The sequence below is a fragment of the Brachionichthys hirsutus genome, chromosome 11, assembly GCF_040956055.1.
Source record: "Brachionichthys hirsutus isolate HB-005 chromosome 11, CSIRO-AGI_Bhir_v1, whole genome shotgun sequence".
Lineage (NCBI taxonomy): Eukaryota > Metazoa > Chordata > Actinopteri > Lophiiformes > Brachionichthyidae > Brachionichthys > Brachionichthys hirsutus.
In genome coordinates, this window is record NC_090907.1 from 6,011,235 (window position 1) to 6,036,356 (window position 25,122).

The 25,122-nt window shown below is 44.1% G+C and overlaps 2 protein-coding genes across 2 annotated transcripts in view; both read right to left on the reverse strand.

Moving 5' to 3' along the window:
- Positions 1-581: 581 nt before the first annotated feature.
- Positions 582-11,001, reverse strand: clasrp (CLK4-associating serine/arginine rich protein). Its single transcript, XM_068745793.1, has 21 exons — positions 10,944-11,001; positions 9,875-10,014; positions 9,473-9,570; positions 9,207-9,308; positions 8,840-8,919; positions 8,119-8,203; positions 7,871-8,007; positions 6,924-7,020; positions 6,734-6,812; positions 6,581-6,654; positions 6,458-6,499; positions 6,168-6,374; positions 5,531-5,863; positions 5,261-5,449; positions 4,723-4,762; positions 3,460-3,520; positions 3,263-3,321; positions 3,104-3,150; positions 2,883-2,974; positions 2,617-2,641; positions 582-1,229 (listed from the first exon to the last, which is right to left on the reverse strand). Exons 2-21 carry the CDS (start codon positions 9,971-9,973, stop codon positions 1,181-1,183), a joined length of 1,995 nt encoding a protein of 664 aa, XP_068601894.1. The 5' UTR covers positions 9,974-10,014; positions 10,944-11,001; the 3' UTR covers positions 582-1,180.
- Positions 11,002-13,547: 2,546 nt separating this feature from the next.
- LOC137901701 (protein jagged-1b) overlaps positions 13,548-25,122 on the reverse strand; it is a 31,357-nt gene continuing 19,782 nt past the window's right edge. Inside the window, exons 4-11 of the mRNA XM_068745744.1 lie at positions 23,112-23,360; positions 22,168-22,228; positions 21,811-21,941; positions 20,649-20,768; positions 19,564-19,677; positions 17,542-17,655; positions 15,679-15,792; positions 13,548-13,996 (exon numbers count right to left, since the gene is read on the reverse strand). Of these exons, the coding sequence (XP_068601845.1) occupies positions 13,548-13,996; positions 15,679-15,792; positions 17,542-17,655; positions 19,564-19,677; positions 20,649-20,768; positions 21,811-21,941; positions 22,168-22,228; positions 23,112-23,360 (1,352 nt within the window). The remainder of the gene's footprint in view (positions 13,997-15,678; positions 15,793-17,541; positions 17,656-19,563; positions 19,678-20,648; positions 20,769-21,810; positions 21,942-22,167; positions 22,229-23,111; positions 23,361-25,122) is intronic.

Consider the following 25,122-nt stretch of genomic DNA (forward strand, 5'->3'; position numbering starts at 1 on the left):
ACGGACGCAGAGTCGAGCCTCTCCCCGACTGGACTCGCAAACTGAGCGGCGAAGGCTGCGTTCAAGTTCACGCGTAAACCCCCCCCGCAGTGAGCGAAGGGCAGGGGGGGGGCAGCATGGGCCACTGAAGGTACCTCCCTGCTCCCACGACCCGAGCCCCGCCCTCCCAGGGTAACGCACCACCAACACATCTAAAGGTTGAGGGTTTTTTTTTTTTTTTTTTACGTATTCGTGAATTTCACATCCGAAAATGGAAATACGCGCTTTTACTTCCTGCTCAGCGGCTCAGAGGAACTGCCCGTTCGGTTTTCTACAGGTGTCTCCAAAAAAAAAAAAAAAACTGAAACAGGAACATTCGGTTCTCATTTTTCTTATTCAGCAGCAGTGACGGAAACGCATCCGTAAAAATATAAAAACATTCTGAAAAAAATGCCGAAAAGTTCGCGAATGACACCAAAGTGAAAATGCAGTGCGGAAGTCTGTCGCCGCCTGTTGGTAGAAACACCAAACAGCAGCCTCGGTTTAATTAAAGCACTGCGTGAATAACCAAAATAATCCAAATATCACACAGAGGAGAAAAGAACAGTTCAAAGCGAGTTTTATTTCTTCTGTATTTAACATTCAACATTACTGAGAACATAATTTGCAGCTATTATTTACTTGGCAAAGACGGTACAAAAGAGTGATTTCATACACGGATCTTGTTCGCTTCTGATTTCATAAACAAGTTTATTGTGGATGTGCATGGATATCTCAAACACAAGTTCATTAAAGTTGGCAAACCGGTCTTGAGGATGAGCGTTTTCAGGAAAATGAAAGGGCATGACGGATGAACATGTTTAGTGAATGGTGAGATATTCCTTGTAGCCATTTGTGGGACATTTCAAAAACAAACCAACGTCTCAGCCAGAAAAGAAAAACAGGAGCATGTCGAAGAAACTGGAAATCCATTTCGTAACCCGACACCTCTTTACAGGATGAGGCAGAAATGAGAGCAGATCGGCCGTGTGGTTCGTGAAACTGGGCTTCACAGTAAAAAATGTTCTTCAGCGGACCACTCTGGTGTCCGGGTAAAGACGTGTAAAGACAAACGGCTTCTTCCACGGCCGTTCTGTGCATGTGCCAGTAGCAAAAGTACTGTACGGACGGACCTGCAGGAAGCATCCGTGTTTTCACCAACTCAGTGTCGATAGTGCGGACTCCGCGAGCGAGACCTCGAACTCGACCTCCTGAATTAAAAGGAAAATGAAAATCGGATCGGTTTGGAGCCGTGAGCAGAATAATCTGAGACGCATCGGGACGTTTGTAGGACTCGGTCAGCGAGGCACAAGCACGCCTTGGGCTCATCAGTCCTTATTTTCCTCAGCTGCAAAACAGCCCAACTGCTGCTGCTGCCTTCAGGCTCTCTGGGCTCAGATGACTGACTGGTAACGGCCCCGATCATTTGTTATGTAAAACACCTGGGCGCACCAGGAGCCCCGGGGGGGCCTCTAACTGTGTCTTATCTCTTTTTTTGTTTGACCGTCTTGCTGCAACTCTTGATCTAAATAAACATCACGTCTAACAGTCACAAGAAAGGAACAAGGTTGGTTAGAACAGGTTGGACATGAAGTAATTATAATGGGAGCGGCTGACGGAGGGAACCGCAGCGGGCCGGCTGCACCGACGGGGTTGTTACAGCCGGGGCGAACTTTAGACCTTTACGAAGTCCAGAGCTGTAACTGCATGAATAATGCTTTGCACTCTTTAATATTTGGGCTTTGCCGTCACCATCCTGGAAGTGATCTGCAGACTATTTTTTGTTTTTGGACCAATGTCTGTTTCAAAACTTGGCCTTGATCTGAGCCAAAGTACGTCGTGTAAAAATTTCCGATACTCAAAATTAACAGCCGAAATACTTGGCGTGTGTTAACTGGTTAACATCCCATCAAATTAAAGCAAAAAATATGTACCCTAAAATGCATTTCATCAACCCCCCAAAAAATAAATCCCCGATTCTGTTCACTTTGAGGTCAATAGTAAAACTAGACATCAGAAACAAATGAGTAAATTTGTTGAAGGCTGCTTTCAATTAAACCCCATCTATGAAGAATTTTATTTGGTTCTGTTATAAAAGCCTTTAAACATTCTCATGTGTCACATCTTCCTTATTAAAATAACATAACTGCATCGTATCTTCAATCATAGCTGGAAGCAGAATCATTCAATTTCCATTCTACATTAGGCCTGTGGGTAAAAACGCATCACCCATCAGCTGCTTGCAATGATCAGATCACAGATTCGCTGAATTTAATGACCAATTTCAAAAAACATCTTAAAACGCACATCAGACTTAATAAGCGCCACAAACGCCCGAAGCGGAAGTTTATCGGTAGCGTCCAGAAGGAACGTGTCCCTCACTAAAGACTACCGGAGACGTTTAAATAATCTGAACCTGTGCAGCTTCCGTTTCATTGAGGGGGATTGAGGTATTGCAGCTGCTCTTGTGAGATTTTGATTATTATAGCACTTCTGAAGGACCAGCTTTGACCCAGATAGTTAGAACCGACCGCTCCCAGAAATCACCCGGCGTCATCGGAGCAATGCAGATTCTTGCGGATTCTTTCTCTCACATACCTTCGGTAGGAGCTGTGTTCTCGGCCTGAGGGACAGACGACAGCGCATGATCAAAACAAAAAAGCACAACACATCTCAAGGCCTGAAATTGTCCGACCGCAAACCAACATTAGCGACTGCGTACGGGCTGAGCCAATTAGATAGTTCTGATTACTTCCGTTTGCATATGCAAAACTTGCGCGCAGAATAAACACAGCGCTAAAACACAATTAGCATGATATTTAGAGCCACTGAGCTCTTTTGTGAGCGCAGAACTTCATGCTTACCGTGTTTGGAAGGAGAAGAAGAAGGCGAGTGGCTCTGTCGCCCGTACTGCCTTTCCCATTCATCCCGCTCTTTCTCACGTCTCTCACGCTCCCTGAACGCAGAGCAACTGGGTCAGACAACAGCAACGGCGATTCAACAGCCCCCCCCCCCCCCGAAAACAAAACAAAGACACGCGCGCATTCATGAACATGCACGCACACACACACAAACAGATTCTTACTTCATGCGTATTTTGCGCGCCATTGCTCGAAGCTCTCCCTCTCTCTCCTGTAACGCAAGAATACACTAATAAGTGGAAATGCAGAGAATTTAGGAACTTAACCCTCTTAGGACTGAAAAAAAAAAAAAGACACACACTCACACACACACACACACACACCTGTCGTTTGTTTTCCTGTTGCTGGATCTTCACCTGAGCTGCTCTTTTATCCGCCTTGGCTGCAGGGCGGGAAAAAAACAAAACAAACGTGTGATAGTGCGAAACTTGCGTCCGACCTGACGTCAAGGCGTTCATGACTGCGAGCGCCGAGACTCGTCTTCACTCCAGCATAAACACACGTCTTCACGTGCACTCACACTGCCTGTTGAGGGCCTTCTGCATCCGCTGCTTCAGACGCTCCTGAGGGGTCATCTTGGTCTGCAGGTGACACAGTTGTATTAGAAAAACTTTACAAAGTTTAACGAAATCGTGTGTGTGTGTGTGTGTGTTACAGAATGTTCAAAGGGAATGTGCTGCTCTTCATTTTCAGTAATATCACATTTAGGTATCTAAAGGGCTGCAGATAAATTAATTATATCCGATGACTGTTGAGTCAACAAGCACATCGGAATCTTACTGGCTCGACAGGCTCTGCATGCATGTGGGTGGGGGTGTGCAAGGTGAGTGTGTGTGTGTGTGTGTGCGCGCTGTAGCTTGTTGCTGCTGTAGAATTTTGCGAAAGACTCCGATTGAACCTTTACACAACATGTTTGAACGTACGAACTCTATCAGAGAGGGAAAGGGAAGGAGGTTGTGAGAAGAGGCGGTCAGGAAAGACAAGGACAAGTTCAGGTCCAGTGAGCTCTCAGAGTTTAGAGCAGGACTCTGCCAGGGACGCGCCTCTCTCCCTCTGGGCGGTTCAAACCTGGTCCGGCTAGAAAAACGGCAGGCCACGACACCGCAGGCAAGTTTAACTGAGAACCAGATAAGAACCGACAACTTCTATCTGGCAGGTTGGATATATTCAAAGTTCTCCTTCTCGCCGGGCCACGCAGTGAAGAGGCCGCTGAGGGCCACACGGGTCACAAAGACGCACGATAAAGAGGCATTTAAACACCATTTTAGGGCCAAATATTTACTCAAGCTCAACCATGAGCGGCGAGTTAGCTTAGGATAAAAACCGGAAACAGTAAAACAAGCTGCGGCTCTTTCCGGAAGAGAACAAAGTCCGACCAACCGGCACCTTTAAAGCCCACTTTAAACACATTACGTCAGTTTAAATTCACTTATAGACAAGCCTGCAAATTAACCTACGTAAAACTGTGATTGGTTATTCTGCAAGGATGAACCAGAACAGGCAGGCGGCATCAAGGAGTGATCTTTAGACAAATGGCGTTGCCCTTCGGACATCAGCGAAGCACGGAACAGATGAACGCTATTTATACTATTTTAAAATAGTTGACTTGAGTTGACTTTAATTTTTTTTAGATGGGGAAAGAAATGAAATCACATAATTGGTATTTTCTGAGGGCAACAACGGCTTCTACGTCCCAGTCTGGTGGACGACCCTGTCAGCCTGTCGGGGATGAGGGAGGCGTAGGCTTTAGCAAGAAACCCAGCTAGGTCAAATTCTTACTGACTTTGGCAGCTCCCGTCTCTTTACCACCAGGAGTATCAGGCCTGGGGAGGGGGGAGAAGAAAAAAGATTCATTCGCTCAAGATGTGCAATAAAAGGCATCGCAAATACGACAACGCTTCCAAGCTTTACCAAGACGAACACCCGCACTAACAAAAGCAATGCATCAGAACACTTCCTCCATTCCTTTGAGCCAAGAGACCCCTGACCTTGTTTTGTATGAACACATGAAAGAAAACAACAGATTCTCGGTCACTTTAAAATCATCTTTGCATGAAAAACTCGATGTGGGAACAGAATGAAATAATAAACGTACAACCGCATAGTTGTTAAGTTTAATTAAACTAAAATGAAAACATTCGCCCGATACGCTGCGGAGAAGATGACTGCTGTTCAGACTCAACTTCAAAACATATTTTTCTACTGAAACAAAAAGGAGCCAAAGTCTAAGAGCCCTTACGAGCGTCCGATGCTATTCGACTGCTCCTAAACCAACGATGAGCCTTTAGATGTTCCTCTCGACCGCGTTTACGTGGTCTTACTTTCTTAGCTTGTCAGAGACGGTAACGGTAGAAGACTGGCTTCCTCTGCGAGCAAGAGAAGGGCTGTGGTTACTGCGACTGGGAGAGCGAGAGAGGCTGGAGCTACTCGTGGAGTCCCCTCGCCGGTGGCCCCCACTGCTCCGACGCCCCCGCCTCAAGCTGCGCCCCTGCCGTGAGCTGGAACGGGACCTGAGGGATGAAGAGCGAAGCGCAGGTCGCTACGGAGACTGCATTGAGTGCGCCACGGCCAGCGTTCTTGGGGAGTCTTACCTTGATCGCCTGCGTGACGTGTATCGTCTCCTGTCCCGGCCCCTTTCCCTTTCTCGCTCCCGGTCTCGATCTCGATCATTGGACCGCGAGTGTGTCCGGTCGCGTCTCCTCCAGGATCCCCCTCCATTCCCCCCTCTACCCCCGGAGTAAGACCTGGAACGCCTCTTCGATCGCGATCGGGTCCGAGATCGACGCCCATCCCTCCCCCAGCGTCCACGCCGGGCGCGACGTGAACGGGACGAAGAGCGAGAGGAAGAGCGAGTCGAGCAGCGAGAGGAGGAGGAGGAGGAGGAGGAGGAGGAAGGGGAGTGACTGGAGGATGATTTTCGTCTCCTAGACAAACAGAGATAAGCTGTTGTCACAACAACACTAGCTTAGCACCTAGCCTGGCCTCAGAATTCTTCCACTTCATATTTTAAAGATGTATGCCTGTCACAAATTGATATACTTACTACTATTATAGAATCAAACTGATTTGAGCGCGTCATACACGTTCATTTGCGCATGCAGCGGAAAACAGAATCATTTCTACACCAGTGTCCTTTCTGCCTCAACGCCTGAGGTCATTTCAACCGAAAAGAAGCAGAAGGAGAGGAAAACAACCAATGAAAAGCCAGAAGGATGGAAAGTTACCGACCGGGAGCCCCTGCTATGACCTGCAGGGTGCTGCAAGCTGGAGGGGGTGTGGCCAGAGTGAGGAGGGGCTGTCGGAGCGGCTGTCGGGGCGGCCGGCGCCGCTTCCTCATCGCTGCCGCCGAAGCTGGTGATGAAGGTGATCTTCTCCGGCCCGAGCGAGCGAGACCGGGAGCGAGACCTGGATTCAGAGCTCGACTCGGACTTTGGCCTGAAAGAGAGGAGAAACATCAAGACGTTCAAATAACAAGACAACAAATCAGGATAGCAAGAGAGGAAATCCGGTCCACTGACCCTTTATAGGGATCATATGTTGGGCTGTCTCTCCTGGCGTAGCTGAAACAGGAAGACAAGGACATACGTTGAACACGTTTTAGCGGAGCGTTAATAACACATTAGTAACACTGCACATTCTACCTGGGTGGGCTGATCTGTCTGCCTTTTAGCCTCTTCTCTCTGAACTCCCTTCTTTGTCTGCGAGAGCGTCGTCCCTGAGACGGTCAAACATAGGAGGTCAAAAAGACGCTGACCAATCACACAACTCAAATTCCTCAAGGAAAATGATCTTACAGAGTACATGGCTTTCTCTGCCTCCAAAGCCTTGGCATGTTTGATGGCCTCCACTTCCTCTTTATCTTTCCTCAACATCCTAAGAATCACAATATTATAACAATAAACGACAGTATTGTTCAAAACGGACATTTTCCATCGCTCTCCATCGGAACATTGAGACCGTGGGATACGTGCACAGACGTGTTACCTCACAAAGTCTCCTTCTGCCATTCCGTATGAGATCGCCATTTTGTTGACGTCCAAAACCTGTTCCTGGTTCAGCTCGTCAACGTCAACCTCCACATCTGTACACGGACACGATTCCACACGGAGCTTTACAATTACATATTCATCATCTTCACATTTCAAAACCTTCATTTGAATAGAGAAGGGCCAACGACAACAGGCGCTCTTGTATTCAAAGTCCCCTGAAAAAAATACCTGTACATCATAAACGTATAATACATGTATACAATACTCAGGTGGTGTTTTATAAATAAGTAGAACACAGCTTTTTCTTTACATTTGCATAAATCCACAACATCTGGGGAGTGTCTACTAAGTGTCTATCACCATTGTACAAGCCCTGCTGAGGATTTAATCGAGGATAAGTGATGAATTACTGTCTCAATCATGTATTCGTTATCTCAATTAAGTTATTCATTTTGTTTAATTCATTTGATCTGTTTAACAAGATCAAGAAGAATCTGTCGTACAACTCAAATCATATTGTTAGTTTTTGCTGACCTGACTTCTGTGTATAGAATGGCATCTAAATCCAGATGAATGACCCAGATTTGAATTGAAACACAAGACAACACTTAAAATTATAACTTGGGGGGGGGGCACATAAATATATTGGCAATAAACATATTTTACAAATTTGCCAATAGACATATTTTATGCCGGATGCCATTCCTGATTTATCCGGGCTTGGGACCGGCTCAAGGGAGAAACTGGCGATGCTACGTTAGCTCCTGCTAACCGCAATCTGACAAGAATTATTATTATTTTTTTACCTGACTGTACATTTCTGCCACGCATCCAGTTTCAGAACTGGCCAGATGTCACGGCCGGGTTCTACTTTTGCCTCTACTCTGGAATTAAATTTTCCCCAACGCATAAATCCTACCACCGTAAAACCCTTTCACTTACCAATATCTGGTATGCCCTCGTCCTCTTCTGATTCGCTGTTCTCTGAATTGTCTTCATCTTTGTCTGACTGAAGTTCAGGCTCCGTCACGGTGCTGTCTTCATAGGTGTATCCAATAGAGGCCTTCTTTTCAGACAGTCTGCGCAATGGAAGGAAGGAGGCAAACGTCCGTTGAAACGTGCAAAAACAGAGAACATCATATTTCAGCTCAACAGGATGAAGACAATTTAAAGCAACACAGCAGACGTACTTTTTCTTCTCGTCCTCGTTGGGTTTTTGCAGGCCTCCATAGAGCTCATCCAGGTAGATCTGGTATAAACACTGCTCCTCAGAGACTGTGTGAGGAACATAGAGTTTAGAGCAGCTGCAAAATATACTTTAAAGCCAAGTGATCAAACAATTCTATTCAAATTAGCACGAGTGCAGCCCTTTATGCATACATAAAACATGCTCGCAGAACATTTACAGATAATATATAAAGTGTTACTTTTATATTTTTATTACGAGCAGTTTTGAGGCCTGAGAAAACAAAACAAAACAGAATATATTAGTTTAAAAAAAAAAGGACCCAATACTGACCCCTGGGGGACACCACAAGCATTGGTCAAGACATTTAGAAGGGAACTCTCCCATTTGAACATACTGTACCCCTGTCTTAAATAACCTTTTACCATTTCCCAGCCACCTTTCGTAATCCATACCTTTCCGATTTCTTAATTAATATTTCATGATTGATAGTATCAAAAGCTTTCTTGAGGTACAATTTCCTATTGCAGTTTTTTTTATTGTCCAATGCTTTTGATATTTCTTCAGTAGCATCAATTACGGACGTCGAGGTGGACCTAACCAGCCTTTCGACTTAGTGATTGTGATACTTCAGATACCAAGAAAGTAGGCACCAAGAGCTTTTAATGGACGGACAAGCAAAAAGACAAGTTGAGCCAGTACTACTTGGTGGAAACTATACTCACTGTTTGCAAAGTCGTTCTGCACAAGGCCTCTGTAGCGTTCATAATTGCACCTCCTCTCCTCCATATCTTGCTCCGGGGTGCTGCGTATGAGACGAAGAGTAGAAGATTGTTCTTTACATTCATCACTTGGCTAAACGCTCAGATCTCTCCACCACCGGTACTTTTCTTCCAACTGAGGCAGAAACCAGTTGTTAAATGTTAAAAGTTATGTGCTTGACAAATCCAGTCAAATCAAACTCAAATAACTCTGATCAGATGCACCATCCTGATTGTAGAGAAAGTGTCACACTTACACCCCCCCCCCCCCCCTAAAGGAGAACACTTAATGACACTACTACCCGTGTCATTAAGTAGTTGTTAGACTTACGATGTGCTGAGCAGTGGGGGGGTGTAGGTGGGGATGTAGTCCAGATGAGCCCTCACATCAAACCTGTCAATCATATTGTTGGCATCTCCCAGCCACGGCATCCTTTATGCAGGACAAGACAATGAAATGCAGTCTGGTCAGCGACTTCCTGTAAGTACTGCGTATCTGATGAGCCTAACATCTGGCACAGTGGTGTGGTGGGTGTGTGTGTGTGTGTGGGTGTGTGTGTGTGTGTGTGTGTGTGTGTGTGTGTGTGTTTTCCTCACATGTTGACGGGACTCTCTGCAGCCAGCGCCACAGCAGGGTCCAAATGAATCTTGTAGGATCGGCCATGAACCTGGAGAAACTGAGCCGGATCTTTTTTCTGATGAAATGAGAGAAATGAGAGGCTGCTCAAAAAAGAACAGTCGCAAAGCCAGTTTTTGTTTCAATCTTAAAACGGACGACTCCCCATTAACATCCTCCTGAACCAATCCTACCCTACAATCTGGATGACTGGGAAACTAAAAATAAAATAGACAGCTAACAGCAGATGTAAAAGTCTATGGACCAGTTAACTTTAATCTCCAAATGGCCGCAAAAAAAGAATAACATCAAAATCATCATCCTTCCAGAGAAAGACACAGATATTCTAAATGTCGCTCAGATAGACGGACACAGAGTCTTACAATCTTCTCGTAGTACTCTCGCCGGCGCTCGCCTCGCCGTTTGTAATCGACCATCATGCCGCGGAGCTTGCGCTCATGTTTGCGGGCCTCCTGCCACATGACGGCTCCGCTGGGGGTGGGGGCGCGGCGAGGCACGGCTGCTGCACAGGAGAAAGAACGAATAAGTAAGGAGACAATTTAGGTAACTGGAGGATTAGCACTCGAAGACTGAAGACAGCAGTACTTGAAAGTAAAAGAAAATAAAGATATTGGACAAATGGGATCATTTGCACAGTTGCAATTTAAAAAAAAGTTTTCTAACTATTCTAAAAGATTTCCATACATTAAAATAACCAAATTAACCCTGCGAGTACAATGCATCATTATGATTCTAAATTCTACTGAGTAAATGACTTCCATAAACGTTGCTGTATATTTACATCAGCAATAAGGCAGACCAATGGACACATCTGGTGGAAAAAACTTAGGATTATATTTACATGAATTTGAAAGGAAGTAATTATTTAGACTACATTAAAAAAAGATTGAAAACTGATACGTAGTGTATTTGCATATTCTTCCAAATTCTATGAGGACTTTACATACATCCAGAATGTACGACTTTAAAGCACGTAAATACTTTACTTATCGTAAAGCTCATTAACTATTTTATCGAGTGACATAATGTCAGGCTCGACATTATCTCATGTGCGAAAAATAAATTCGCGTTGAATTTAGCAGCTAAACTGCTAGGAGACGAAGAGCTAACCTAGCTAACTGATCGATGAAGCTAACTTCATCGTCTGTGAACTCCAATTACAGACATATTCCGAACGTTGCCTTCTGACTGAATGTCTGAATGTAATGTAGAACATGTATACGACGCAATGTTTACAAAAGTAAGTTCGGCTTACACGCCGTCCGAGCTACACATGCAGCCTGGGCCTGCTACTGCTGTTAGCCAGCCAGCGTACGTTAGCTTAGCAAGTCCGCAAATTGTCAAAAGGCAAAAAAATCCCCAACAACGCATCTAAAGCGTGCACTTAGCGCCGCACGGGCCCATCTCAATGCTCATCTCCACACTTTGTACCTGTTTTTCTGACCGCCGATACAGACAGGGGTTGTTATCGATCAGCCGGCTAACACCGTACGTGACGTGTATAAATGTCACACACGCCTCCTTCCGGTCCACACCGGTGCAGTACCGACTTCATCCCGCGGAGGCGCTGCATACCTTTATATCACGCTGATGTTCCGGCTGGAGATTCATGGGAGCCATAAAGGATGGCTGGAAAAGCAAATAGTGCATGTACAGACAGCTCTATTTGATGTACAGTCCTGCATTATTCATTCTATAGTCGGCCCAACTATGGATTTCTCAAGACAATGACAAATGTTGAAATACTTCTAGGGTAGGTTTTTATTTATATGTATTGGCAACGTTTCACGTTATTGTCTGAATCAAAACATGAAGAAAGATTTGACCGAAAATGTCAAAGAAAAAATTGGGCTGTTTAAAATTTTTTATTTACAAACTCAAATATTAATATATAAACTGAAAAGTCTTCCGGATTTAGCATTCCTGTGAGTCACTAATCTAATATTTAGTTGTGTAACCACTGTTTTCTGAGCACTACTTCACATTGACCACCGTCTGGCACCTGTGAACAGGTATTCTAGTACAGGATGGTTTGACAATGTTCTGCTTCTCTGCATTTCTTGATTTTGCCTTATATTTTGAGAAATATAAACCATGTTCTTCAAATTGTCTTTCAATTGCCTTTGTCCAGTGGACAGGGTCCCTTGGCTGAGTCCTTAAGTGGGCTGGATCGAGTCCTGACAAAAAGTTGCAGTTGTCTTGAATGAAGTTGTTGAGTTTCTGTCACAGAAATTGATGACAGGGACGTGAAGACTGGCATTAGGACATTTTGCCTGGGCCACTTTCAGCAGAGCATCCAGCTGTTGGATCATGTTCTTCAGTTTCTGTCTTCTGAGACAGTTGTTGAGTCCTGCTGACAAAAGGACTATCTCCACCATGTTGGTTCGTGGAAGCCTCCTGAGCATTTTGGTGACATGGAAAAACTGGGCCCCTGGATAGATATCTTACTTGAAGGTTAGGATCTGAAAATTTCGGCACCCGAGCAAGATTGGAATCTGTCACTGAGTTGAAGGGCAGCAGCCTCTCAGCTGAGCGACACGTTCCAATCAGCAGACAGCGGACTGACATCAGCTGCACAGCAGGTGTAGAGATACATGAAATACAGTGTGTGTGTGTGTGTAAACTCTATTTCCTACATTTCCTCCGGACCAGGGTGGTTACAGGAAACCTGTGTCCATTTCCAGGTCATTGCTATTTGTACAGGTCAAAGGTTACATCCACTTGCCCATTAACTGTCGCAGTCATGTCCTTGCAGCCACTATATATTGCTTCGGCACACAAAACCTTCCCTTTACTCACTAAAAGCACATTCATCATTTTAACATCAGCTTGTGGACAGTCAAGAACCAAATTGTTTGAATCTTAAATATAGAACAATGCCACGTAAACATTTTATTTGTTTATTTTTAAAACATTTAATCAGTTCTTGTTATATTATATTATCTTCAGATTATATTTAATCAAGATCCATCCTGCAGTTTTTTTCCTTAACCCTGCTAACAAACAAACAAACCAAAACATAACCTCATTGGCGAAAGTAACAGCAAGAACTTTATAAATAAATGATCAACATCCTAAACTTTGACATGTCCATATAAAACAATGAGAAACAGTCATTGTTAAAAGGTTCCGTGCAGCAACGGTGAAACGTCCATTCAGCGTTGGTTGTGAGGCTGCAGTCCCCAAAACAGTAAATAATGATTATAGGCAAGTAAAATAAAGTTGGTAAATGCACTTTAATTATAATTCACATGTGCTGGCTGCTCCAAATGGAAAGCAAAATGGGACAAAGTAACACAGTGATACTTTCAGAACAAATCAAAGTACAAAAGGCACGTCATTATGTACAATATATCCATGTACAAAAAAAGCAATATTACATGCAGTTATGAAAAAAACATACATCTTTTACAAATTGTGGTTTTACAGAGACAATACAGGCAACGGTGTATAGCTCTTAAAAAAGGTGTCAAAGGGCTGAAAACGTCGTTAACGCAAGAGTCTTTGACAAGTATATAAACGTTGTTTTTTCTTTAAAGTAAACTGCATCTGTCCTTCCTTTTGCTCAACTTACACTCATAATATACATTCTCTATTTCACTCACACACTTGGATACAACCAGACACAGGTTTAAACACATTGAACGTTAAAATGAGCCTCCTTTCATTAATCGCTGCTTGAGTTGAGTCTGAAACAGAAATGGAGATTTGAGCGATCAAGTCCATCGTAAAGCAGGAAAACAGCAAGAGGCGCCAATGGAGAGCGATCCGTTTGTGCCGACGACATCTCAGGCATCCAAAGTCTCCGATTTAAATCAGGGTTTCCATAGTTGTCAAAATAAGGTCAAAGACAACACACAGCAAGACACAGACCCTTTGATCTGACAGTCTTGGCCCCTCAAAACGGTCAGAGGGTGACTCCATTTTTATGACTGCAATAGTGACACCATGAATACAAAAGCTGGACACAGGTCACTGTGAACAAGAAAGTGCGAAGAACTCAAAAAATAAATCCGAAGTCCAAAAGCTCAAAAGTCAGGCCTCCAGTTCCTGGCTGTCTGTGTAGAGGAAGCGGTTCAGCTTCTCCCGCTCCCGGTTGGAAATGTCCGTTTTAGGGGCGTGGGCTGGCTTGAGAGCCGGAGAGTTTTGTGAAGGTGCCGGGGAGGGTGGCAGAGTCAGTTCAATTTCCTCGTAGCACCGCGAGACGAGGGCTGGGGCTGGGGCTGGGGCTGGAGGGTGCATTAGAGGGGCGGCGGGGGGCATGGCGGGCACGGGACGGTCCACATTTCTGATGAGGTTGACAAATTCCCTCTGGTTGTTGATGCCTTCTTCCTGTGGGATGGCCTGCTGCTGCTTCTTCCGCTTGTGATGGAGGTGCAGGATAAAGGTGCATGCCACACATCCACAAACTGTCACCAAAGCTAAGATGCCCACCAGTATAATGTAGAAGCTAACACCGCTGTGTGTCGTATCAGACATGGCACCTGCACACACGGAGCCAGAGACACAAAAGGTCAGAACGACATCAAAGAGATTAAAACACGGACATGATTGGATTACCTGAACAGTGTTGGCCAACGCAGGGCTTTTTGAGGCTCACACACTCACTCCCATAGTAACCCTCTGGGCACGCACACATGTATCTGCCCTCTATGGTGTGACATGTCGCCCCCTGTTGGCAAGGGTTGGGATTGCATAGATCCAACAATATCTGTCATCATGGAAAAGACAAAGCAAGAAAAAGTTGAAACAATTTCTGTTCATCAGCCTGTCTTTTAATCTATTACCTTAATAATAGTAATCCTGGTACTTATTGAACCAGAAGATATGAGACACCAATCAATTTAGCATTCTCCAAAATGTAAATGTTTTGAATCTTATTAAATATATTAATCAGTCAGCTTTAAATGTTAGCGCCATCATGATTTAAGAAAAAATTTCAATCTCGGTTCCAAACAGCATAATTTAAAATGCCTATTATTTAATATACTATATATATAAAAATGTATTCTGACTGTTCTACTCTTGATGCTTTTGCACGTTTTTATAGTTACATGCAAGATGTGTGTCACAATAGAGAGCATCTTGCATGTGTTTGCCATTTTTCTTCCTCCACAGGTAATACCACTTTACTTTAATCAGACTACGCTGTCCTTCAATGAGTATCTGTGGAACTCGGCCAACCTCACAGAAGATTCCGGAATATCCTGTTGAACAGTTACAGGTGAATTCTTCCGTCTTTGCCTCTTTCTGCAAACACTGTCCTCCATGTCTACAGGGGGCGCTGTCACAAGGATTAGGAACATTTTGGCAATAATTCCCCGTCAATCCAGGAGGACACAGACATCTGGACCCAGACATTTGGTCCTATGTGGAACAACATATAGACTTTGTTATTCTATGGGTGTAAAATAGAAGAGTGGAGGAAATGAAAAGTAGAATAAATACATCACATAACACTGGAACAAAACATTGGCAAAATGTTTTATTCCCAGAGTAAAGCAAAGAATGGTTTACAATTTTCAAAAGTAGGTTCTTGGTATTAGTTAGATTTTAGATATTTTTTTTGTATGTGAGGAAGAGGAACAGATAAAGGCATGAAATATGATTACACAAATGTCACAACTGCTACTACTACAACGTGAGAGGAAGAGGTCGAGGTTGTGACTGATAGTCACAATGAAAGGACACTTGGAGAAAGGAGGAAACCACAGACGAGACCCTTACCTCACAATATCCACCATTTAGACACAAACCCTGACAGCTGCTGTTCCCTATGGAATCAGAGAGAGCAGAAACATCATGCTTGTTGTGATACTACGGTGCTCCATACATCCATCCACTGTCTTGTAGACGAGACGATCATCGTCTCCATGCTCTAAACAACTAATATTATATTATATTCATATCTTTTTTACATACTGAAAAGAGGGAGGTCTTAGTCCAATTCAGCATTTTCCACACTCTCCTAGGTTAGTATTTGATTTCTTGAGCATTTATTTGCTGTGACAGAAAAATGATCGCCTGCACACAGGGTCTCTTGCCTGCAAGGGAACGTCTGTTTCAACACAGTCCACTGAGGTCCTCCATGTTTCAGTTACTGCCGCAGGACTCTCATCTTTTATTCTCTCTATTCCTTCCCCCCCTTGTTGTTCTTGCTACTCACTGATGCTGCAGTTGGGGCCCGTCCACTCAGGAAGGCAGTCGCACAGGTATCCGCCGATTAGGTTGCGACAAGAGCGTGCATGGACACATATGGCCATTTCACACTCGTTGGTGTCTGGATGGATAAAGACATTTTTAGATATGGTGATGCAGTGACGTCCTGCCTGTGGTCTGTGGTAAGTAACAGTTTCACCATAAGCCAGTGCCTCCAATATTTTATATGAAGTTCTTGAACTACATGCAATATTTCATCTCGTGGTTTTCTTCATATAACTCTCAATACAGCAGTAGCAGATTTATTCCTTGTAAATATTTTTGTACATCTCTTTATCGTTAGACTTTTTGTGTAAATACTGTTTGAACAGCAAAGGAAATGACACAGAAGATGCAGCAGAGTTCCCAAACAGCAGCACTTTAAATGAAACAAGATAAAACATCCTGATTGTCATCCGGTACATCTTACACTCGTTAGACATCAAGTTTGAAATGAACCATGAAGTGAAGACTTGCTGAGGAGATGCCAGCAGGATGCACATCAGCAGAAGCAGCGCACACCCGAAATAACGCCTTGCAGCTTCTACTTAAATCTCTGCTTATGCCCCCCCCCCCCCCCCCCCTACCCAAACCCCCGGCCAACTGTTATGGGTCCATTTTTGTGTAAGAGTAAGGAACCCCAAAGGGCTTTGCTCTGATATCAGAGGAAGAGGATTAGAGAAGGAAGAAGTGAGTCAGTAATAGCTAAACTGTTACTGTGCATGTGTGTGTGTGTGTGCGTGTGCGTGTGTGTGTGTGTGTGCGTGTGTCTATGGGAAAAGCCTGGGGATTCTGCCCTGCAGGACAGAAAGTGTCGAGGCAGAAGTCAACCCATAATAGAGATAAACCAATAGAAAGTATAATTGCCTTTCACCATTTGAGGCAGTACTGATTCCCTGCCTGCCAGCTCAGGCTATAAAGAGTGTTATCCCTTGTGTTTGGACATGAGTGTCTGTGTGTGTGTGTGTGTGTGTGTGTGTGTGTGTGTGTGTGTTGTACTGTGAGCCGCCGCCCTGTGATGTAGAAATAAAGGGGATTATCGAGTGTCAGAGTGACATATCACTGTAACACAGGGGCGAAGAAGAGGCTGTCATCCTGAAATATGTCTCAGTTTTTACTTCATCAGCCCCGAGCCTCTACATGTGTATAAAGGATGTTGTGTGTGTTTGTGTGGGTGTGTGGGTGTGTGTGTGTGTGTGCACAACCTGAGCCTCAACAACAATATTCTGATACAACAAGCCTCTGGGAGTGGGCACATCGACATGAATGAATGCAGCAGAAAGGGATGCATTACGAGAATACTAATTCACAGTCAGGTTAGATTGATGGGAAATTAAGATGCAGATGGCTGCCTTTTTAATTTGTGCTTTAAATGCATGTTTCCTAGTTTATATAGAACTCATAATCACACATATCATCTACTGAGCATCACGCAAACTCTCGGGTGACTTCATTCCAGCCCTGGGGTGCGTTTTGGGCTGATGTGGAGCGTGCTGCCAGAACCCAAACCCAATCACTGCAGAACTTTGTTCTGGTGTCACTTTTCTATGTCATCTACTATTGATATTTTATTATTGCTTATATAATACTCACATGATTGTTTTGTTTAAGCATGAATATTATAACCATAATTTTGCTATGTAATACTACTACGACTAATTAATAATAATAATTATAATTATGATGACAAACCTACGTTTTCTCATATTCCAGCTGTATTTTTTAAAGCTGTTATGTTTGCGCATACTTTAACATATATAAACGAAACAAGGGGCCTCTGCAGGCGGGGGGCCCTCGCCATGTGTGACACGTTTAATGCTGATCTACTGACCGAGCTGGCAGGTCCTTCCAGTCCACCCAGGCGGACAGAGGCATCGGAAACCTCCGGTCGCCTCCCGACACGTTGCTCCACGTCCACAAGGGCTCCGATCACACATGCTCACCGCTGGGAAGAGAGAGTCAAATGTTTTACATAATTGGTCTGTGTAATGGGAGTGTGTGTGTGTGAATATCAAAGAGATGGTGTGTGTGTGTGTAAATATGTGACATGGACATGCAGACTGAACTGCAGCATTTGTATTCGTATGCTTTGCCTGCCGGTATTTCCATTCTCTTTTCTGCTTTGTGTGCAAACACTGATAAATATAATCATCTGCTGCACGTAAACGGCCAACATCTCAAACCTTTCCCAGGAGAGGCGAGCAAAAATGAGTTCAAACACAGGATGCTTGGAAATAGAGAAACACAGCATGCCACGCCCTGTTCTGCTTCTCTGAAAAGGAATTGAAATCAGATAAAGAAACAGAGAGAATGCGAGGAAGACAAACAGACAGAGAGAAGTGCTTGTTTTCGGGGTCAACCATCCTGAATGCAGCGCTGGTAACTTCTCCTTGTTACACGTCTTTTGCTGACACTCACATACCCTCATTTCATCCACCTAACCCTGCAGAACATCTATTTTCCATCTTCCGGACCTCATCTCCAACTCTGAGCGATAATGACTCAAGCAAGGCCAAACAAGGAATCATTTCAATGTCATCCATTTTATATATATGTCGTCCGAAAGCAGAGTTGTGTTGTGGTTCTGGTTACTATTCACTGAAAGCCTGATGATCCTCTCACTGTCTGTTCTCTGCCCACAACACATAAAAGACAAGCTGCATCATTTTGACCCTATTCTTGTTTTCTGCCCCTAAAATGCTCCAAGGGGCACTACGGTTTATCCTGAGATGAAAGCAGAGGATGTGGGATGCTGCTTGTTGACACATGCATCTCTGACAGACCGTAACATGGATGATTCAATCTCACCTGTAGCACACACACACACACACACACACACGAGATCAGACCATGATTGAGCCTGAGACAGACTCAGTCAGTACTTTGCAGCTAAAAAACAAGTTTGACCTTTCAGGGATGTAAAAGAGAGACAATCTGTGTTCTCTATAATGTGAAAAAACTGGAGAGAGAGTTCCTTTAGTGGCAATAAATAAATAAAGGTTCCTCTAAATTGTCCTTGTAGTGCCAAATTATTGATTAAGCACACTCTTACAGAGGCTAAAACATGACAGATTGCCCTCAAGGTTGCCCTTCTAGTGGATAAAACGTGATCCAGCGCTACTTGGATTATTTGATTCAGCATGCTGAGTTTGACTTACAGGCACAATTAGAAATCAGAATATCAGGATATTTTGCTGCTGCAACTTTAATCTTGAATCTCAAATTATATATATATTTTTAAATGTGGATAAATCACAGTGTATAATGTGTTTTATAATCCTTCACCCACCCGAACGATGTCAGATTTTTTTGTGTGCATGTACACAGCCTGTCAGCAGAAATCTGTCTGATAACCAGGCGTCGCAAATCTTTAAACCTTATTAAGAAATCAGGTTAAGCTAATCTTGGTTTAACGGCATGTGAAAGTGTGCAACATCATCTAAAGTCGGGTAAACATTACACAGGCCGAAGAAACTCTATTTTGTCTCATGCCCTCCCACATCATGAGGGAATCGGCTGCTGCTGTGCAAATCCCCACATAAAGGATCAAAGTGTGTGTTGACATGATTTTTGTACCTCATCAAAAGAGTGTAGTTCATACACTTTATACTTTATATTTTACTCTGAGTATATGTGTGATTTTGGGGGGGATCCATTTCTTTTTCTTTATGAAGTATAATGAGCAAAACAGAAAAAGGACCAAACGTGTCACTCATTGCTGCTACTGTTCATGTTGATACTAATTTAGCTTCCTCTTTAGCATGATTAGAGTCGTTCACTGGCTTTGATCCAGCAACAACCAATCACAGACAATCTCAGAGCTGTGTGCGTGTGTGTGTGTGTGCTTGATCACCATCGGCACACGTGTGTCCGGTCCAGCCGTCAGCACAGACGCAGCTGAAGCCTGTCGGGATCTCCACGCAGCTGGCTCCGTTCGAACACGGGGACGACAAACACGCGTGTTCCACTGACGGGAGCAGAAAAAAAACACACGAGTTGTAAAAGATGGAGGCAAAAAAAGACAATTAAAACCCTTCAGGCACGCACACGCAGCCCGGTGTCCCTGATGAAAAAGAAGGACATGTTTGATAATTTGATAGTTTCATGTTTATTTCTGAGGTAAATGAAAGTGATGAAATCGAAATAGTAAATAAATACTGAACCCTGAATAAATCAAGAGACAATCAATTATAAAGGTTTGAATATAATTTATTATTCACTTTTTCTACTTTACTTATTATATAGAACTGTGTGGGTCAACCTTTAAAATGGGATTATCATATCATGGGTCATGAACAAAAGTGATTATTAGGTTCAATCAAATCTATTGATTATGAAATTCCATATTATGAAACTTGACAATTTGTTTTCTTATAAAACAATGCAAATAGTACTCAGAGGAAAGTCCATGTATCTTCCAGACTCCATACAAACAATAATAAAATACTACTACAGCGAAGCAGGAATGATGACGTCAGTTCCAACATCATGACAGACATAAAGTCCTTTGTGAGCGCGACTTTCAGAGAATAACTGATTAACAACACCGTCCCTTTGAAACGAGGCGTTTCGCCATCTGTCGTTCACTTCACAGGAAAAACAGGCAGTTTGCCAGGATGTGGTAAAAAAATCAAATGTTTTCTTTCGAAATTAAGACAAATTCCCAAAACCAGAGAGGATGTCTGGAGCAAAAAAGACTTGATTCCACCTCGCAAAATGTGAACAGGTTTCATAACGGTGTATGATGTAAAACGAATAAGTTATAAAGAATGTCGGAAACTGTCATTATATATATATATATATAAAATCAGACTGACATCCATGTTGCATCTGTATTTTCATTTTTTACATTATTTTCTATACCGAGTTAGATTTGACCTTAACTTTAGTAACATGCACATTATTAGAATAATATGTGCACGAAGGAGTCCCACTCACCAAGGTCACAGCTGCGCCCCCTGAACCCTTCCTGACACTCACACTGGTACTCGTCGGGCTCCGTGTTGGTGCAGGTCCCGCCGTTCTTACAGGGTCGGTGGGTGCCACAATAGTTCAGATCTGAAACCATCAAAAATGTGCGATTTAAAATTCTGATTTAGTTCCAAACACATTACAGCAGAGGAACAAAAATATGTAGTAGAGGAGGATGGAGCAGGTGAACTTTAGATTGACTTTGTCTCACACAGGGAGGCCGAGGTCGATCCAGGTCAGCTCATTGTGCTGACTATTCAGGCCAGTGGCAGCAGGGCCTGTTGTCTCCAGCGTTAAAGGCCGATTAAAGCTTTGCTTTCTCTAATGATCTCCTCTGTGCCAATGGCCTCTTTGTCTCGCTGTAGCTCTTTACTGAGCCTTTCTAAACACACAAAAACAGCTCAAGACCCCACCTAGCTAAGAGCGCCCGGCCCAGCCCTGCTCACATTCACCCCACCCAAAGCTATCGCCTTTCCTTTGCACAATGCAGCGTCCCGTGGGCACGGCTTGGGCTCCAGGATCCACAGCTCCCACACTGTGACAGAGGTGAGAGATGGGCGGCTATATTCTGGGATAGTGTTTAGGGAACTTTGGTGCTCTATGGTGGGAAAGCTCACAGAAGGGGAATCCCAGAGGGAGCTGCTTCTTATCTCATAGAGAGGATCAGTAATGGCATGCCTGGGAAGGTGTGTGAACAACAACATACAAATATAACTGCGTACAAAATCTTTCCCTCAATGCACCACACAAAGTGAGTCTGTGACCAAAATACAAAGTGAACAACAACAACAACAAATACTGAAGTAATATTAAGACTATTGGCAACAAAAGACATACGATCAGCATTTTGTGTTCCTAATCAAAAGTGAGTGTCTTAATGACCCAGAAATAAATAACAAAACAAATGTTTTTCAAGCCATGACTTTAGAAAATGAAGATAAAATGATGCATGTCTATGCCACCACACACAGGGGAGTGCTGTCGCTAGGTATGCTTTTAATACTTGTGCGTAGCTGAAAGACCTGCGTGAGACAAAGAGCCAAAGAGGTGTCAAAGCGAGGCGCAGGTGAGACAACCCCAGTCCCAACAGGAACCAGGAACATTCAACCTGATCGGTCGCAGGTCTGACCTTTGTCGCACAGCAGTCCCCCCCAGTTGACATCGCAAACACACTGCCATGGTTCGGCGCAGCTCCCGTACACACAGCCAGGGAAGGTCACGCACTGGTCACACAGAGGGCCCTTCCAGCCATAATGACACCTGGGGAAGAAGACAGGCACGTTTCAAACTCATTACAGAACTCAAATCTATACGCAAGTTCAAAACCAACAGGATAACTGTATTACATGTGTGTGTGTTTTTTTACTGTAGTATTCAGCTGCATTTTCTGGAGTATCCTTCAGAAGATTGATCACTGCGACATCGATTTTAAAACAACTGCGCTTCATAGAAATGAAATGAAACTCCTTTTAGTTGTATGACTTACTTGCATTCTCCAGGTGCAGTGCAGGAGCCGTGAACCTCATGACATCCCTGCTTACACACCGCTGTAAAGAAAACACACACACACACACAGAATAAGGGGGCTTAGAGGCAACAATCAGTATCTTAGAAGAAGTGTGTTGAACACTCTCTGTCAACATGAGTAGATCTGGTGGGTAAACATAAAATCAGCCGTCAACAACAACAAAATAGGCCCTGGCATCACCGGAACCGCAAAACTCATAATTGAGTTACAAAATAATAAGATCATCCATGTCAAGGAGAAACCTCAGCAGTATTGGAAGGCTGTTGGAATGTTCGTCTGATAACAAGCCAAGACAAAATACAACGAGAGCTCCCTGAACGTCATCACGGAGGTCACGGAGGGGCGTGCCGTCCAATCAGCAACCTGCTGAGGAGGAAGTCAGCTGACGTGAGGATGTCTACTTGTCCGTCCTTTGTGTGGAAGCTATAACCTAGTTGTATTTTTAGTCATCTCTCTGCGTGAATCCTAAACACATCAACCATCTAAACCCCACAATAATTTTGTTTCATTTTAACAGCCCTGCATCGCAATGGAGACCGAGATCAAAAACAAATTCATCAGAAGCTTTCAAGGAAGAAGCAAAGAAATCCTGGAGGGTGAAGTAGAGAGGAAATCTATGTGTCAAATTCCAGTGGAATCCTGGAAGAAAAAACAGAATATCTTCAAGCAGAAATTTATTTAGGTGTAAAAACGAGAGAAAAGAATGCAGAGATTTGCAGCTACGCAGCCAGACGACGCTTTAACAGCCCTCACTGAGAATTTGCATTTCACAGATATGATATGACTGCAAGTGGATTTTGATACATGAGGCTGCTTCACTCACAGCTTCTAACTCACCAAACCAAACTGAAAGCAGAACTCACTGCATACTAATGATGCGATTCCTCTCGCTGCTCTCTCACCTTCCTTGCACTCTGCTCCCGTCCAGCCCTCCATGCAGACCTTGGAGCCGTTCGGGTCGCAGTTGAAGTGCCCGACGAAGTCGTCGCGAACCCTGCAGAACTTGTTGCAGAAAGGCCCGTAGTAGTTTGAGTCGCAGCGGAAGCGAAGTCGATACTCCAGGCTGAGAGTTGGTCCGTGGTGGCGGTGCGTCTGCCACTGCTCCCCAGGGTTCAGCATGGAAGAGAGGAGGACTCGCTCAATTAATTGACCTGAAAGGCAGAGGAAAAAGGACAGTTTCTGACTTTCAAGATTCGGCTGAATTTAAGTGACTTTAATCAAATCTGTGATTTGTCTTTAGCAACCACTTCAGGATATATTTTTTTTGCTGCTTTGAACGCCACAAGTCGACTGTCGTCTAGTCCCATTATTTTTGACGGCAGGCAAAAGTCTCTCGCAGGGATTAAAAGCAAATTCGCACAAAAACAATCTAGATGGATAACGTGCACCAGATTTAAGCAAGCAGCTGTGACACCAACCGCTATTAGATGTGTTGAGTTTGGATTGCATGAAAATAACATTTTGATTCCAAACGGGGTGTCTTTCCCATCCGCGCAGCAATGAGCACGGCATTTCGCGGTTTTAAAGCTGTTAACAGATCAGACATTGAGGTGCATTTGTCTCCATTATTTACGTACTCAGCATTAATATCGATGTGGACAAAGGCTCAAGGGTCAGAGAAAATGGGTCTGGGGTCGGCAATCTGAACCCAACATGGTCCGGTGCAGGGGCTGCCCCCCCCCAATGGAAATCACACCAGAGGCACCATCACTTCCAGCTCTATTATAATCTCCGCCGACGAGGTATCAACACACACAAAGCACGGCAAACACCCACAAGAATGTGAATGTATGCGTGAAAATGTCTAAAAGGTGGCGAAGATAAATATAGTAACACAGTGAAGGAAACCATGTTGGAAGTCAGTCAGCAGAGGAGGGATGAAGGGTGTGAGAGACAGTCCGAGGCCAAAGAGCCAGAGAGGAAGGGAGGCAGCTATTAGTGCACACACATCGCAAACCGCCTGATGGAGAGATGAGATCACCGTGGTTGGACACAAAGGAATGAAAACAGGGGCACATACTGCCAGTGTGTGTGTGTGTGTGTGTGTCTTTGTTTAAAAGAGAAAAAGAGGAGTGGGAACAGAGGAGACACTGAGCGTGGTTTGTTAGTTCTCTCTCCATCATCGTCTCCGTCTGTGCGGCATTCGTCAATCTTGTGCGGTGCATTGTGTCTTTGTTGTTGTTGTTGTTGTTTGTTTATTTTTAGTTCTCTGATTAGTAAGCGCAGCAGGTGAGAGAAGAGTAGCACGAAGCACCACATTAGAGGAAGAGCACGACTCTGACACGGCAAACTAAAGGGGGAGAAGGGGGATTCACAAAAAAGCAACATTAACAGGGCACGTCACTCGGGGTGTTTATGTGTTGCTCCCGCAAGGCCCGGTTCTAGCTGTGAAGGCGCTGAGAATGCACAACGGGAGAGCCAATCAATGCAACGGCTCTGTGGAAACAACAGATCAGCTGGACAGCGTTTGTGTCTCCCCCATGTTTGGTGCATGTGATGGGTATTTCTCACGTCACTCGAAATTATTTTCATGTGGACAAAAGGAGTCCAAAGATGCATCTCACATAGAATGAGAACGTTTGTATTTATCCTGTAAATACAAACACATACAGGCCTGACGCCAGCACACACACACGCACACACACACACCCCCACACACACACACACTGCCTGTAAGGGAGAGAATGAAGGACAAGCCACATAGCAGCAAGGCGGGAGCAGCATGTCGGATTCAGTGCCTTAATCACAGGCACCTCTTTTTGAAAGTGTTTTGAGCCTGAGGTTTGTGGCGCTGTTTAATTAGGCCGTACTTAAATAAATGAAGTTGGGCTTAAATATGTAGAAGGATATGTAATAATTTAATGTGCCAATCACTTTGTACTTAGGTTTCCTGCACATTACTACTAGAGCAGT

Coding starts and splice junctions, on each gene's coding strand:
- clasrp (XM_068745793.1), bottom strand. CDS start 9,973: ATGTGGCAGGAGGCCCGCAAACATGAGCGCAAGCTCCGCGGCATGATG. Junction 8,204..8,839: donor GCAGAACGACTTTGCAAACA/GTGAGTATAGTT, acceptor TTCCTCACACAG/TCTCTGAGGAGCAGTGTTTA. Junction 6,813..6,923: donor GCAGAAGGAGACTTTGTGAG/GTAACACGTCTG, acceptor TGTGATTCTTAG/GATGTTGAGGAAAGATAAAG.